The 17,636-nt window shown below is 35.1% G+C and overlaps 1 protein-coding gene and 1 long non-coding RNA gene across 2 annotated transcripts; both read left to right on the top strand.

Moving 5' to 3' along the window:
• Positions 1–2,153: 2,153 nt before the first annotated feature.
• On the top strand, positions 2,154–4,505 carry LOC145557717 (uncharacterized). Its single transcript, XM_081618890.1, has 2 exons — positions 2,154–2,427; positions 2,470–4,505. The coding sequence occupies exons 1-2, from the start codon at positions 2,154–2,156 to the stop codon at positions 4,503–4,505; spliced, it is 2,310 nt and encodes a 769-aa protein (XP_081475016.1).
• A 10,484-nt stretch (positions 4,506–14,989) lies between these two features.
• On the top strand, positions 14,990–17,413 carry LOC145559855 (uncharacterized). Its single transcript, XR_014093006.1, has 3 exons — positions 14,990–15,023; positions 15,112–15,210; positions 17,324–17,413. It is a non-coding gene; the product is annotated as an uncharacterized LOC145559855 (long non-coding RNA).
• The last annotated feature ends 223 nt before the right edge of the window (positions 17,414–17,636 follow it).

Genomic DNA, 17,636 nt, shown 5'->3' with positions numbered 1-17,636 from the left:
AGTTCAAAGCAAGAGTTTCCCAGTCAGTAATACCAAGTGCAGTTCTATTCAAACCATTAAACCATAATTTTGCTTTGCCACATAAAGAAAAGGGAAAAAGAATCTCCCTGATTTGGTCCTGCGTAACCCCGGCTTGTCTAATGGTGTTACAATATTGGCAGAAATCTGCGATGTGAAGATTAGGATCTTCACCCTTAGCTCCGCTGAACTGCTTCCTCTCTATCATAGTGATAAATTGGGGCTTGATCTCAAATTGAACTCCATCTAGAGCCGGAGTAGGAGTAAGGTGCGGGAAATCTGTGAGCTTCGGTTGCGAATAATCACTGAGTTTCTTCTGGGCCGTCATCTCTGATTCCAAATCTGAAGGAATATCTGTATCACTAGAATCGGTGGGAGGATCTCTTCGATCGTTGTCCTCCTCAGAACCCGCCAGAATTTGTCTGTAGAGTCTCCTTTGCCTATGAAAAGAACGCTCGATCTCAAGATCAAAAGGGATGTCACCTGATCTACAACACCTGGGCATAAACAAAGAACTAAAGACAAATATGAGATTTGCCTCAAAGAACTAATGTTCTCTGAGGCAAAAAGGGGGGATAATCTAGACTACAAAAATATAATCAGAAAATAAAAATAAAACCGCTTCCCCGGCAACGGCGCCAAATTTTGACAGGGTAAAGCCGTATCCCCTAATCAAAAGTAATTACCTAAATCACTAACTAAGGTAGATAGGGAAGTAGGGTCGAACTCCACAGGGAAACAGGTCTTTTTAATTCTAATTAATTAATATAATCTGAATTATCCAAGTAACTAATATTTTGAATGTGAATTCTATATTACGAAGAATGAGTTTAGGGAGAAAAGAATCAATAATAAGGAAACCTAGGATAACAGGTTCACCAATAATTAATATTCCGGGATAGAACGAAGTAATTAATAATTAACAATGCATAGATAATATGATTAACAGGCTCTCGCAATTTATTAACCAACATAGATCTAACAGGCTCTCGCAATTTATTAGACCTAAGTTCCTATTAAAAATAGCCTTTAATATTAAATCAACATCTGCTCGATTCATCAATTCAATATTGATAAACATTCACAACCAAATTACATCTGCTCGATTCATATTCTAATTGCAAAGAATTAAAACAATTCAATAGGAAATTATCATGCAATATCAACAATCAACAATAACAAGCTATCCCTTCATATTAATTATGGATCCCCTTAGACCCTAGAATTAAACTACTCACTAATCATCATAACTAATCCAATCAAATAAACAATTAAAAACATAAACAAGAAAACAATTAAAATAGCTGAAATTAGAAGGGAAGAAATTGTACCAAACAAATCTGGAATTAATGAAGAAATTAAGTACAAGAGTTAGAGAGAATTTAAGAGAGAGAAAAATACTAAGTAGAGAGAGAAAGTCTAAGAGAAAAGAAGATCCGTAAAAATCCGTACAAAACGTATATAAAATACTTCCCCTAAAACAAGAATTAACTAAACTAAATCAGACACTAGGAAAAACACGCGCCCGATCGGGCGAAGGGGCGCCCGATCGGGCCCGCCTTTTTTTCTATGCCCAGTCTAAAGTGTCGCGCCCGATCGAGCTCACGCTCACCCGATCGGGCGCGCCTTTCTTGATAGCCTTCATGCGCGCAACCGCCCGATCGGGCGTATGCTTGCCCGATCGGGCGTATGCTTGCCCGATCGGGCCCGGTCTTCATCTTCGAGGCTTGGACTTCGATTGGGCTAGATTTCTCGGCCCAATCCATATTTCCTCTCGGGTCTCGAATACATGGTCCAATTGCCTCGTGATCCAAATAACCGAGCCCTTAATCACCGGCTCAATGGCTCTAGCCAGCCTTGGGCTCCAAAAGTGGTCGTGTTCCTCCAATGCTCGTAGTCGCTTCATAAAAATCCCGGGAAAATACTCCAAAGGTGTAATTCCCTGCAAAACTTAACCAAAACTACGAAAACACTAGAAAACACATATTAGTAATAAAAGTGGCCCCAAAAGGCCAAAAACACTACTAATTATGACCGAGGGACGGGGGTAAAATACTATATAAAATAGACATATCAGTGATCGGTTGGAGGACATGTTGCATGCAGTTTAGGATCAATTTGATAACAACCCTTCCATGTTGGAGAGCTTGTTAAATGACTCTGAAAAACCATTGTATGAAGGTTGCACCAAGTACACAAGGTTATCAGCCATACTCAAATTATACAACCTGAAGGTTGGTCATGGTTGGACAGACACAAGTTTTGATGGGTTATTGGAATTGGTGAAAGACATGCTTCCCAAAGACAATGTCCTTCCTATTGGTACATATGAGGCGAAAAAGACACTAAGCTCTATGGGTTTACCTTATGAGAAAATGCATGCTTGCCCTAATGATTGTGTATTATATCGTAATCAATATGAATCGTTATAGAGTTGTCCAATTTGTAAAGCCTCACGATGTAAGAAAGGGGATCGGGGAGTACCTGCCAAAACATTATGGTATTTTCCAATAGTACCAAGGTTTAAGAGGTTATTTTCAAAAGCAAAAGATGCAAAGAAGTTAACCTGGCATTTTGATGGTCGAGTAGACGATGGAATGCTTAGACACTCGGCTGACTCTCCGCAGTGGAGGTTTATTGATGCAAAATACCCCGAATTTGCGCATGAAAAGCGTAATTTACGCCTTGCATTGTCTACAGATGGTTTCAATCCATTTGGTTCCATGAGTAGTACGTATAGTACTTGGCCCGTTATGTTGGTGACCTACAATTTACCCCCATCATTATGCATGAAGAGAAGGTATATGTTCCTTTTGTTGCTAATTTCAGGGCCAAAACAGCCGGGAAATGACATTGATGTGTACTTGGCACCTCTTATTGACGATTTGATTATGCTCTGGGAAGAAGGTGCGGAAGTGTTTGATGCACATCGCAATGAGAAGTTTAATCTAAAAGCAATGCTATTTTGCACCATTCAAGATTTTCCGGCTTATGGAAATCTTTCGGGGTGTATTGTGAAAGGGAAAACAGCTTGTCCTATTGGTATGGAGGATTGCAAAGGACAGTGGTTAAAGGAATCTGGAAAGCATGTTTATCCGGTTCATCATCAATTTTTGCCGTCTGATCATCCATATCGAAGGAGAAAAAATGCGTTTGATGGGACACAAGAATTCAAAGGGCGACCAAAAGTCATGTTAGGTGAAGAGGTCTTCGAAAAGGTGAAGGACATTGAAATTACTTTTGGAAAGAAACACAGATCCACTCTTTTTAAGAAGGGTTTCAAAAAGTGTTCATGTTTTTGGCAATTGTCCTATTGGAAATTTCTCTTTGTGAGACATTCACTTGATGTTATGCATATTGAGAAGAATGTGTGTGATAGCTTGATTGGTACATTACTCAATATCCCCGGTAAGACCAAGGATGGTAAAAAATCTAGAGATGATTTGAAGCATATGGGGATTAGAGATGAATTGCATGCTGTTACGAATGAGAAAGGTCGAGCATACTTGCCTCCTGCTGCTTACACATTGTCCAGAAAAGAAAAAATCGAGTTTTGTGAAAGCTTGGCTGGAGTAAAAGTGCCCGAAGGTTATTCTTCAAATATTCGTAGCGTTGTGAACATGGAAACTTTGAAACTTGTAGGCCTTAAGTCTCATGATTGCCATGTTTTAATGCAACACTTGTTACCTGTAGCAATTCGTTCTATTCTGCCTAAAAATGTTCGTTATGCTATAATTAGACTTTGCGGATTTTTTCATGCGATTTATAGCAAAGTGATTGATCCAAGAGAGTTGACTGCATTAGAGGATGAAATTGTTGAAATTTTGTGTCAATTAGAGATGTTTTTTCCTCCATCATTTTTTGATATCATGATCCATTTACCGATTCACTTGGTTAGAGAGATAAGATATTGTGGTCCAGTTCCCATGAGAAATCAATGGTGTTTTGAAAGGCAAATGAGAACTTATAAGGGATATGTGAAGAACGCTTTTCATCCTGAAGGTTGTACTGCCGAACGACTATTTTACGAAGAAGTTCTTGCTTATTCCAATGACTATGTGCTAAATGCAATACGGATAGGGCTTCCTATATCTCGTCATAGTGGAAGAATGGATGGTGAGGGGACCATAGGTCGAAAAGTACGTGACCTATCCTATGTTGATTGGCATAAGGCTCATTTATACATTCTTCATAATGAGGATGAAGTTATGTCGTATGTTGAGAAACACGTGAGCTTCTTGAGGAAAAGCAACAGGAGAGCAAATGAGAAGTCATTAGTTGCCGAACATAGTAGGTCATTTATTAGTTGGCTGAAGGATTATGTAATGAAGGAGCTCATAGATTCTTCGACTCCATTTTCTGATCGACTAAAGACTTTGGCATTTGGACCCGATTTTAGTGTAACTTATTATTCTGCATATGTTATTAACGGTTGCACATTTTACACAAGGTTTCAAGATGAACTTAGTACTATCACTAGTACATAACTAACTTTAAGTAACACCCAAATAGTGTTACATAAAGTGATAAAAGTGTTATTATAGACAATATGTAACACTTTAGTGGGTGATACATCCGCCCATGTTACCTATGGTCTTATGTAACACTTTAGGCAACGTGTGGTAACACTTTTAAAAGTGTTACTATAAGCCTTCTTATTTAACACTTTTTTATATTATTAATATCATTTTTAGAGTGTTATTTTTTATTTCTTATGTAACACTAGCTTATCTTTAGTAACACTTTATTTGACATTGTGTATCACTTTTGCGAACTAATGTAACACTTGGTTGATTGTTAAGTATCATTTTTTAATCATCTTTTGACATATAGTATCACTATATTTGTCTTTATGTATCACTTTATTCAAAATAATGTACAATGGACCCGGTTCAAAACCGGCTTAGGGCACTGATTTAATCGCCTTTTTGGGGGTTGCCCATGATAGAGGTTATAGACACTGGTTCATGGGCCGTTAAGGGCACCGGTTTACCCTCTATGCCTAAAAAAAAGTAACTATGATAAACAAACCATTATATATATAAACTTAGATATTTTTATTAATAAATGCTTGTAATATTAGAATTTCACAGAAAATTAAAAAAAATTAAAAAAAAATTAATACAATGCTTAAGGCTAAGTATTAGTAAGGCACAACATAAGTAGTGTTAAAACACGATTATTCACAACCTTCTCCTTCCTCTGTTCCTCCCTTTCTACAAGTACTGGTTGTTTGAGACGGAAGTCACATCCTCTGGAATGCATACACAAGTGCATCAGTACAAGGTTCGTCAAATAAAATAGAGATGCTAAGCACACTTAAACAGAAAGTTAATTAATTATTCACTACAATCTTAGATCTGAAAACCTACAATTATCCACAGTATAAGACTTTATAAGATCACTATAATCTTAGTTAAAGATTAGAATGACAACCCGCAAATAAGAATGAAAAAATTACCTTTATAGCTTCAAAAGTTTTGTTAGTAGGTTGGATAATGAGTACTGTATATAGGGTTGTTATGTCCTGCCAACAAAAAAGGAAATTAAGTTATACCTTAGCATGATTATAATTTCTTAATAGATCAATGGATAGCTCAGAAACTGGTCCAAACGGAGGAGACTCAGGTTCAAGAACCACATGACCAGCATAATTAATCAAGATCATACTTTATGCCAGTCTTTTAAGAGCCCTGCTGCCGATGTTCTTGATCACCATTGTTATTGGAGAGCTCAGCTCAAATAATCATTTAAGAGAGAAATTGAGAGAGATAGAGGTGAGTGGAGCAGAATAATCAAGGGAATATACTGGAGTATATTCTTGGAAGAATATCTCGATAATGGGAGGCTTCTCTAAGCATTGCCACTAGTTCAGAAACAATTGAAACCAAGCCAGACAAGGAGAGCCCATAAAAATTCTGACTTCAGGAACCCATACGCTAATGTGAAATAATAGATTCTTGTAGCCCCTAATAGCTAATCGATTGCTAATCATGAACAACCTGGTTTATCCCGCTAAGGGGTAATGAATGTCTACATACAATGTGATAGCCATTAGAGCTTCATCTGCACATGATCAAGGTCGAGAAACATATACAAAAATTTATGAGCTATGTAATTGAGACCTTAATTAACATATTAATCCTGAACACAAAATTTTGAATAGTTATATACTAGAAAAATATTAGAACAGAAAATCTGGTGTACTGTCAAACAAATTTAGAATAGAAGTTTTCCATAATCGTTCCTTTTCCATTCACGCCCATCTAAAAACAACTATATAATTATAGAATTATTCATGTTAGCATATACTTTTCAATAATTAACAAACCCATGTATATTTCTCTATTATACATTTCAAAATCCTATTATATCCTAAGCTAAATAATCTGAACGATCAAAATTCGCAAATTAAATCAATAATCACTAATAAATATCTTAAATTTAAACTCAAAATTCAAAAGAGAGAATATGAAAATTGAAAGAAAAGCGTACCAGAAACACTCAGAATGGTTACTTCATTAGCAACAACTCAGCTAGTATCATTATCAAACAACACCACATTATTCATTTCCTCCTCCCACTTTCCCTTACTCCACTTATGCAAATTCATGTGCTTAAGCAAACTCATTTGCTTATGCAAACTACTCTTAATTCTACTAAATAAGATAAGAAATTAAATTAAGGTGAGATTTTTGTAAAAAAATAATAGATATTAGTATGATCTTAATTAGATATACTATTTTACTCATAAGTCTATCTTGAATTACTGCAGTAGTTAAAATAAGTAGGACTTTCATAAGCTTTTTAGACAATATCAAGGGGTTAATGAGAATCTGATCCACACCATCATGCAATTTAATCAATTAAAGGAATAGGTACTACGTACCTTTCAACCAGAATTCAGTAGTTTATATACTTGTCGTCATTAGAGTTTAGACTTATACTATACAACCAATGTTTCAAGTAGTCTTGATATGCTAAGTTGCTAACAAGCAGCAACATACAAGCAATGAGTAAAAATAAAATTTCAGAAATAATTGTCACTTATATAGTAGCAACTACCAGCACCCAAACCGCCAAGCGTAGATATAAAACTCCCATTCCAATTATATACCTCTATAAATGGCCAGTTTATACACATTACACAATCAAGGTTCAAATCAGTAATAATTTTCACAACTACTTATTTGCCTTATAAAGCATATAAGAGTAAAGAGTATAGTGGATTGACAATTATATAAACCTTTAAATTTGATATTGGTTTATACCTCCTTTGAGCTCTTTGTCATTGCCTTTTCAAAAGCTTGCATGAAATTCTAATAATACTCTGTCAAAATCTTAGAATTTAACTCAAATGTAAATTTACTACTCTCATCAAACTTTAAGAATAATTTCATGCAAAATTTAAATGCAGTCAAATTGGAAAATATCTGATGCATGATGGAAGAATTTAATATAATTAACATGAACAATAAATTAAGAAGCTATGATGTTGACATCCAACAGCTTGATAGAAAAACTCATAGTCTAATGTTGCTGATAATTGCGATTAAAACATAAATGAAGTCCAACAATGTAAAAATTCCAGAAATTATAAATATAGTTCAAAAATTCAACTATTGAAGAAGAAAAACAAACAAAACCTAGAAATCGGCTCCTCTTTCTTTGTTTGACCGTCTTTTATAGCTTTTTCTCTGATTTGTTGAAGTGCTGAGAAAATTTCCTTTAATTTCACTGAGAAACAAGCCTAAATTTCACAAATTAGGAAGAATACCTGATTGGAAGTGCCAATTAGATGAAATCAGAGATGACTAGTTCAACTAGGCGACTGGTTTTGTGATTTTGTGACGATTGAAACCCTAGATGGCGAATTTGTGACAATTGAAACACTAGATGACAAATTGAAAGAAAAACACTGATTTTGTTATGAATTTCGCGAGGCAATAATGAATTGATGAACTGTATAACTAAAGATATAATGAAGTAATGAACACCGTTGTAGTACCGTATGTTGTGAATCCTTCGCTCTCGATTCATTTGATGATGTTGCTTGTTATTCAGATGATGGCATTGATTGATGATGATGATTCAGAGGATGACGCTACTAGTGATGAAGGCGACTCCATTAATTGTATAATCTAAACTCATTCAGAGAGAGAACGGTTATTTGAGCAAGAATGAGAGGAGGAGATGGAATAGAATGAGAAGTTTAAAAAAATACAAAAAATAAAGGGTACCGCTCATTTTTTTTCTACAATGAGATTAGAAGAAAAAACATTTAATAAAGAAAAAAATAAAAAGGATTGAGCATAAATTAAATGTTACAACTAACTAACTAAGTGATACCTAATATTAAAATGTTACCGTAATGTGTTACATAATATTAATGTGTTACAAAAAATGTTACTTAATACGACAATGTTACAAAAGTGTTACGTAAAAATTAAATAATCCAAATTTTTTTTTGTGTTACCAATGGGTGTTACTTAAGCCCAATTTTGTACTAGTGTATGCAGAATAGTGGGGTTACTTAAGAGGCTGAAGCTATGCATTTCGCTAGTGCTAAAGACAAGAATCCTGTGTGTGGTATGATGAACTATTATAGGGTCATCGAAGAGATTTGTGAGCTGCATTACTCTAGTTTTTCGATACCTGTTTTTAAATGCCAATGGGTCGACAATAACAATGGGGTTGAACATGATAGGTTCGGGCTTACATTGGTAAATTTGAATAAAGTTGGTCACAAAGAAGATCCTTTCATACTAGCAAGTCAGGCAAGACAAGTCTTTTATATGACCGACCCATCGAACAAGAGAATGTCAGCAGTTATAGCACCAAAGCCCCGACATATTTTTGATGATTATGGTGAAGATAGTGTGTTGGATGATGGTTATGTTAGGATAAAGGAGCAAGTACACATTGAGGTTGATGTTACAGATGATATTTCAATATATATTAGAGATGACCACAATGAAGGCATGTGGGTTGTCAAAGAAAAAAAGGGGAAAAATCGAAAGCGTAGACATAATAAGTCCTTATGTATTTGAGGTGTGTTTCACTTACTAGGTGGTAACATTAATTTTCAAGTCTTACTTTGTTTGTGCAACTTGATTTATAAATGTTTGCTTGTCAAAATCATTTCTCATTGCCATCTATATATTAATGTTTAATTCACGTTATGGTTTTTATATAGCATTTTATTTAGTTTAACTAACGAAATTGATTTTTTCTTTTTATCTTTTCAATAGGTTGATGGCTCGGAAAAGAAAGCGAGTGCATGAAACCAAAAATTCTGACAACAACGAATGCGAGGAAGAAAGAGGTCGCACGGTGCTTAGAATGGTTGGGAAAGCTATCCAGGCTGGCTCCAAAATCCCTTTACAATGGCATCCAACCAAAAGAATCCCTATTGGGAGTCATAGAGGTCATTTTTCCACCTATATTGGTGTAGTTGTGCGTGAAAGAGTAAGTATCACCTACAACAAGTGGTTAGATGTTCCACAAGCAGTCCTAGATCATTTGTATGACAATATCTCGGTAAGTAAACTAAGTTCATATGTTACATAATAAAAAAAAGTTTAGGGTTATATATATGTCTAACATATGACATTATATGAATGTAGAGGGGGTTTGATGTCCTTGAAGGTCGCAAAAGATGGATACTAAATCGAGCTTCTGATCGATGGAGAGCTTTCAAGACTAGACTAAGACTTAGGTGGTTGTATCTCAAAGATGGATCAATTTACAGTACACCACATTTGAAATATCCTTTTATAACTCCGGATGATTGGGGGGCATTCATCACAGCTTGTAGTTCTAATGACTTCAAGGTGCTAGTTCATCATTATGGCATTACCTTATTATTATTTTTTTTTGTATGCCTTTATAAATTTAATGTTTGTGTAAAATAACTTTGAATGTGTACTTAATTGCAGAAATTGAGTGAAAGTAATCGTGAAAGGTCTAAAAAGAAGACCTCAAAATATCGAGGTGGGAGACTTGGCTATCAATATTTTGAAGAAGAAATTGTAAGTATATGTTGCTTTTATTCTGCCCTTGATATGATCTATACTAAAGTGCCTGCTGTGATTTTGATTCTTTTATATTTTTGCTTTACTTCACCTCTGTCTTGTTGCTGTCCTACTGTCACTAAGCCTTCTGCATTGTTGATGTCCTGCTGTCACTAAGCCCTCTGTCTTGTTGCTGTCTAATTTGTATGTGGTTGATTGAGTTGCATTATCATCATATTATACTGTTATATGGTAGTCTGTTATTCAACTCATTGAACCTGTGTTTTAATTCCTGTTTCTGGGTGAATTCCAGTCAAATCAGGTGCCTTCAATTATACTATTACTAGTACAAAAGTTTTGAGATAATTTGGTTCTAGTAAATCGGGTTATAGTACCTATCTCTGTCAAATCAGGTGCCTTCAATTAATGACTTAAGTTACTGATATTGTTCCTATGAGGGTGGGGGGAGTTGTATGCTGGGATGCTCGAGGGAAGTTGGTTGCTTGATGCTTCTGTGAGGTTCAAAAGTTGGTTGTGTGAATATTCAGCAAGTCACTTAAATAACATGGTTATGGCAGAAATATGTGCTGAATTATTTGGGTTTTACGTTTAACATTCACCTATTCTATTTCCTTGAGCTACATGTGCTGAAATATTTCAGAAATATGTGCTGAAATATGTGCTGAAATATGTGATAAATTTTTTATATTGATCAGAATTATTCAGGATGGGGAAAGTAATTTACTGATATATATTTCTAGTTCTCAAATGCAACAATGAAAAATCTGGATTGGCTAAAGACATCACATGCTTGCTTCAAAAAGTCTAGGATCTCTTAAATTGAGTCTTAATATACATACTTACATAGTATGAAATATGAATGTGCTTTCCCCACAAGAATCTTAAAAGGATGCACATACTACTTCAGTATAACATTTAACTAATTCTAGTATGCAGCTAGAAAAAAAGCTATTAAATATAATAAACCAAGATGTTTTCTACTAAATTTCTAGTTTATAAGACAAACCCTACCAGTTGCCAAACTGCTTGAATCATCTGCCCCTGCATGTACATCAGACCTGACACCATCACATCTGCTTGATTCATCTTTCACAAGACCTTTAGCACGGAAATGTGTCACGTGATTCAGCTTATACATCACTTCTTCTTCTGCCCCTGCATTGTACATCAGCTTACGTGAGAACTCATTACGTGAGAGTTGTTGGTGTTCTTTGTCCCACTCCATTGCATATATTTTTTTCAAAGCAGTTTATTTTATGATTATGTATTTTCACAATGTAGGAGAAAGATCTCGAAAAGCAAGGAATACATGTCTCAAACGTGCCTTGACATTTGACTTGGATTAAAGCTCATTCTCACGTCAAGAATGGAGTTCTAACCGTTGACAATCCTGCTAATAAAGAAATCCATGATGCAATAGTAAGTTAGCATATATCTGATGTAATTTCTTGGTGTTTTGGTAAACACCTGCACGTAATATAAGTTCCTTTTCAGCTAAAAATAGATACTAACCGTTTATGATCTTGGCCTCATTTTACAGATTAGATTGGAGGCCCAAGTACAAAAAGGTGAAATAGTTGCTACAGGTCGAGATGATATCTTGTCAAGAGCTTTAAACAAACCAGAGCATGGAGGTTCTGTTAGGGCTGTTGGATCAGGCATAACTAACAAGGAGTACTTTGGATACAACAAACCAACCGCACCTAGCAAATTACATGCTAGAATGAATGCGATGAACTCAAGGATGGAAACAATGAGCAAGCAGCAAAACTTTATAATTTCCTTCATGATGTCCTGCTTAACCCAAGAGCAATTAGGAGCATTCATGGCTGGTGGTGCTCAGCATGGTGTTTTTGGTGGCGATCTTGCAAATTCAGGTGGGCTGCTTGGTGGGGAGACAGCAGGTTCGGGTGGTTTCCTTGGTGCTTTTGGGAACCATTTTGGTTCTGGTGACATGAGTGGTTCTAGTAGCCAAGGGGCAGCTGGAAATGTGTTGGATGCTGCTCATTTAGACAGCTCATTTGGTAATGGTGTCCCTCTTACACAACTCTTGATGGGAGGTATGGAAAGGCATGACGTTGAAAGGCATCACTTTGGACATGATTCACCTGTGGATAAATCTCACAAACAAGCCTATACTAAGGAAAGAATTGCGACAAACTCAGAACCTCAGTACACAAAAAGCCCAAACGTGGTCCATCCTCAACTTCAGAACCTTGAGACAGCGGCAGAGGCAGAGGCATACCATGTTCCTTGGCCTGAGGAGAACCATATGATTCCAGTTGAGCATACTCCAATCCCCCCACATCAAAGTCAAGTTGTGAATACGAACAACAACTATACTTTTCCCGAGGTAATACCTGCTTGAATTATGGGCTTTGTTTTCAAGTCTCATATAATGCTAAGGTCATTTAAGCGAGATTTCATGTTTGATATCTGGTTGAGCCTTTTGTTTTCAGGTATGGAGTGATTGTCGCTTGGCAATTGAGGGAAGCGACAAAGAGCTACAAATTGTAGCTAACGGAAAAGTTTACATAGAAAATAACACGGAAGTTCTTGGTAATCATAACAAATCGTTGCCCCATGGTCATCGTCGAGTAACCATTACATAAGATTTAATGCCTTATGCTCCCTTGCCATGTCCCAACGATGAATTGATCTTTGTTTGTCAAGCTAAGAAGGCTTTCACAGCTTGGCCAAATCATTTGATACTGCCCCCACAAGTAAAGGAGCAAATCTACAGTCTTTTTCTACTGTGCTGTTGCTACTGCATTCTGCATTCTGGTAATCTGCATTCTGCATTATTCTGGTAATCTACATTCTAGTAATCTGCATTCTGCATTCTGATAATTTAATAAAATTGCAGATATGTGCTACTAATTTGTAGATTATGTTGGATTGTTGATTAGCGTTAAGGAGAGGCTGTGCCAAGATTTAATCAAGGGAGATTAAGAATTTCAGATACAATAAAGAAAAACTTGATTAAAAACCATAATTAGTTTAAAAGCAAGGGAGATTAATTTGTTTAAAACCTTAATTTTTTGGTACTAATTAGATTCTGGGAGACTTGATCATCTTGAGCAGAGAATTTCGAGTCAAATTCTGAAATTGGTGGTTCAATTCCATCAGCTCATTCATTATATGAACATGTATATTGACCATTCTGTTTGATTTCTTTCATCTTCATCAATAGGACACTTTAGAGATTTACTATCTTTATTCTGTACAATTCATACCATTATGCTGTCACACCTTCTACAACAATTTTAAATTCCAAATTGTAACCTCTTATTGTTAAGTAAAGTAACTCTTAGGTGGTTTCAAAAAAAAGTACTAACTCTTAGGTGGCATTTTCCTCTATTATTCTGCATAATCGTTCTAGTGACTGCTAGGTATATGATTCGTAGCTTTCCCTTTTTATTTCTGAGAGCATTTTGTTTTAAATCCTTTGTGAAAACTGGTGCTCTACTGCTCTGTTGTCTCAAAGTCCCCTGTAATATGTAATAAAAATAATTAGCTCTTATGCTTTGCAGGAACTAGGAAGCTTATTGTGTAAAGTTAACCACCTAATTAAGCTTTCTTAAGGCATGTTCCAACTTCAATTGTCACTACTTATGGTAATTCTGGCAGTAATTTTCACCGAACAGTCCCTATTTCTGGATGAAAAACCATGCTAAACCTCATTCAATTCTCTAGTCTCTACTCTTTAATTTGCAAAATAAATCTAGCTTGAAATTCTTTGAGCAGGAGCGTTTTACTCTACGATACAGGGGGTATACACATCACTTGGAAGAAGCAATATAGAGACTCAAAATTTGTTTTACTGAAATTTGCATGCATAAACAGATTTGCAAAATCAGTCGAAACTTAGCTTAAATCGCAGTAGCTTACTTTGCTTGATTAAGTGCTTTTTAGATTCATGTGCAAGATTTCTTCTTCTAAAGCTTACATGCGTGTTGTTTTTGTGTGAAACCATATTATTAAGGCGGACAAGCAACTAGATAACGAGTTGAATATGACCACACCATCCCCACGATCAACATCCTCCCAAGCATCAACCACTCGTACCTATGTTGTTACCGACAAGGATCGTGAGAAGGTAACATCTACTTGGATGCGTGTTATGAGAAAAAAAGCTATGGGAATGCAAAAGACGGGTGATACCATCTCCATAACTATCCCGGAAAGCGTGTTTCTTAACGAAAATGGGTTGGATGTTTCACTTGACTTTGAAGACTTGCTTGATTGGTGTTTCCAAAGGGAGGTCGGAGAATCGCAAATGAAGATCTTCATGAAGTAATTTTCCATATAATATAGGTTCTAATTTTAATATTGTTTTTTTTTGGCCCATTAACTAATATTCATATGACTTTTCATGGGACAATGCACCTAAAAGAACGTTGTCAAAAAGAAGGTGTCTCAGGAATGTATGGGTTCTGTGACTGTAATGTTCTTTCACCATTGACACCGACAACGGATGAGCAAGTTCGATCTGACTACTTAGCCCATGTTTTTGGAACCAATGAGGGGAAAAATGTTAATCAATTATTCTTTGCTCCTTATAATGACAAGTAAGTGTAGTTTCTTTTTATTTTTTTTTATAGATCTGAGTTATGTTAAATCCTCAAATTTTAATTAATCCCATTACTATGTATTTATTTTACAATATGTCTAGTCTGCATTGGACGTTAGCGGTGATTAGTCCATGGAATGGGTTGGTGTATTGGTTAGATCCACTTGGAGCAGAAAACGAAATCAACTCATTTGCACAAAAAATCATCAATGAGTATGTACTACTAAAATATTCACTTGGTTAACTTCTTGTGTTTTTTTTTATTGTCTAATCAAAATCAATGCAACTGTGCCATCTTGAAATGATTTTGTAGGGGAATCGTTAAATTCAACATGAAGCATCGAAAAGATATCAAGAAAATAAAAAAGAATCCAAAAATAGGGTGGAAGCAACCACGTGTAAGTCATTATTATTTTTAGCATATTTCATACCTAGTAGTGTAAAATCAGATCCAAAACTGTGTTAATGGTTATTTTTTTGTATTAGTGTCCTCTACAATCTGCATACACAAAGCACTGTGGTTACTTTGTATGTCGCTATATGCTGGACATTATACAAAACAGAGTATTATGGATTTCTGAGCAGGTATTTTCAACATACATGTCATTTAAGTTGATATTTTATTTATGCATACATTTGTTACATGAGTAATGTAATGATGAAGTATTTGGTCAATAAATTTTAAACATCCCACATTGAAAATTTGAAGAGTATGTGAAATGGAAGTTGTAGAAATTTAGGTTTTCTTGTAAATGTGATTTAGGTGTTATTCTTTGTGTATGCAGTTATTTGTAAAGCATATAATATGCCATAAGCTTCTCTTTTTCATTTTTTTCTTGTGATGTTATCGATTTTTGTGCCATTTATCTTATGACATTATGGTGAATTGGTAGCATTGCTGGTTTTGTGTTAAATTTTCAGTATTGATTCATTGCTTCCATTTCCTTATTTCATATTTTGACAGTATGGTAGTATTAGAGTGATAAGGATCAAAGGGTAATAAGTTTAATTAAAGAAACTCCTAATTTTATTGTGGAAATTTTCAATACTTGTGTATTGGTGAGCAACTGCTCTATGTAGTTATCAATGCATTGATCTCAAATGGCGTTTGAGTCAGGCATAGTACAGAATTACACCATAAGTCTTCTCCTAGAAATGACAAAAGGTGTCCTGCCCTTAGATAATCAAACTATGAGAGTTTCATTTTTTGAAGGTGCTGAGGAACTAAGTTACATTAAGCCAGAGAAGGCTCTGATGACTCAAATTCAGATTAGTAAAAGGAGAGTGAGAGGAAGAAGAGATGAGAATCAACCTGATCATCCAGTTTTGGCAAATAGATAGCCATATAGATATAATTCTAGGACTTCATATGCTATGTCCTTCAAGACACTTCACCTATATGTTAATCTCATTGAAGTTTACAGCATGCATGTGATTTTGAGATTAAGTTTGGAGGTAATGAAATTTTTCTGTCTTGAATCGGTTAAATAAGCATTTAATAGTGTTTTGTGTCTTAGTGACCAACAAAAGAAATGACTATCTTTAATTTTAGATTGAGCTTTACAACTCTTGCTGGAACTTGAAATTTTATGGCTGGTTGAGTATTTGGTCTTTAATATTTTCTAGTTTATTGCTCTGTTTCATTGACCTATTTATGCATTGAGTTGACTTAGTTTCTTAAAAAAGTACAAGTACAGACCTGTGCTAATGATGCAACCCAACGACTCTTAAGTTTTTCAATAGAAAGTGTCAGCATAATAGATGAAAATCTCCCTAAGAACATGGCTCATGTTAGTACATTTCTGACTTTGTTGGATCAAATGTTCTCTGTGTGAAATAGGATAGATAAGTTGCTCTATCAAATCACAGTTTAATCAAAACTAAGAGAATTGACATCAGTTATAGGTCCGCTTTTTAATATTTAGGTTTGGAAGACTATATTTATTGATAGATCATTGGTCAATTTAGAGGAGGGCAAGCTGCATATTTTTTTTAATCATTGATCAACCTTTTGTGGATCTGGTATCTCTTGTTGTCATTATTCTTGATGTTCCAGAAGTCAGCTCAATCATTGTTAACTAAAGTATTTCCGTATTTGTGGAAGAGGTGTTTTGGTTGATTTTTGGCTGTTGTGCTGGAATTGGCTATGCTCACTGTAACTATTTCCAGCGTAAGAAGACTAAATAAATTTCTTGTGGAAAGCCAATTTAGTGAGGCCGAGAAGTCCTAACTTGTAAAATTCTAGAGTGCTCAGGCTACTTGTCTTAGAACAGGAGCTGTAACTTTTATATTGTGACCATCGTGCTTGCATGTTCTCAATCTCATGCAATTAGCTTCTGAACGTTATTTCACTAGTAAGATTTTCTGCTTTGGTTTATTCCTTTCTGATTTGTTGAACTAATTTTCAGTACCTAATTAATGGAAACTAGTAAAGTACTACCTAAATCTTTGTTATCAATGACCTTTCTAGCATCCATCTGCAGCTCAAAAAATATTTTCGGCTGTTTTAATTTTGGACTGAGAAATTTGTTTGTTGATAATATGCTAATAGCTCTGTATTCTGGATTTAAGTAAGAAAGTAGGCAAAGTAGCTCTTTAGCTCAATTGTAAATGGATGTAATCTAATTTGTTGTTATTTCATAACTTTTATGTAATTATATATCTTTCTTTACTCATTTACTAATGGCATATGTTGTAGATTTTTCCCAAAGATCCTTGCACATATTCTTCAGAAGAAATTGACGAGATTAGAGACTTATGGATTCAATATGTTCTTGATCATGAGGAGCCGGAAGAACCTTAGTGATTGGTGATTACAGCATGAATACTGTTAGTCTTGATACTTGAAAAATCTCTACATTTTGTATTTTGATACATTGGCAATTAGCTATTACTGTGTACATATATTAGTACTAGCTGTGTTGGATATATATAGTTTGATGCGTATATATATATATATATATATATATATATATATATATATATATATATATATATATATATATATATAT

Source organism: Chenopodium album, chromosome 9, assembly GCF_948465745.1.
Source record: "Chenopodium album chromosome 9, dcCheAlbu1.1, whole genome shotgun sequence".
Classification (NCBI taxonomy): Eukaryota; Viridiplantae; Streptophyta; class Magnoliopsida; order Caryophyllales; family Amaranthaceae; genus Chenopodium; species Chenopodium album.
The sequence above is the reverse complement of the archived record's forward strand: the minus strand, read 5'-3'. Positions and strand labels throughout refer to the sequence as shown.

Excerpts from the sequence above, each read along its gene's own strand:
- LOC145557717 (XM_081618890.1), top strand. The coding sequence starts at position 2,154 with ATGTTGGAGAGCTTGTTAAATGACTCTGAAAAACCATTGTATGAAGGT. Across the intron at positions 2,428-2,469 it reads TAATGATTGTGTATTATATC|CCTCACGATGTAAGAAAGGG; the intron begins GTAATCAATATG and ends CAATTTGTAAAG.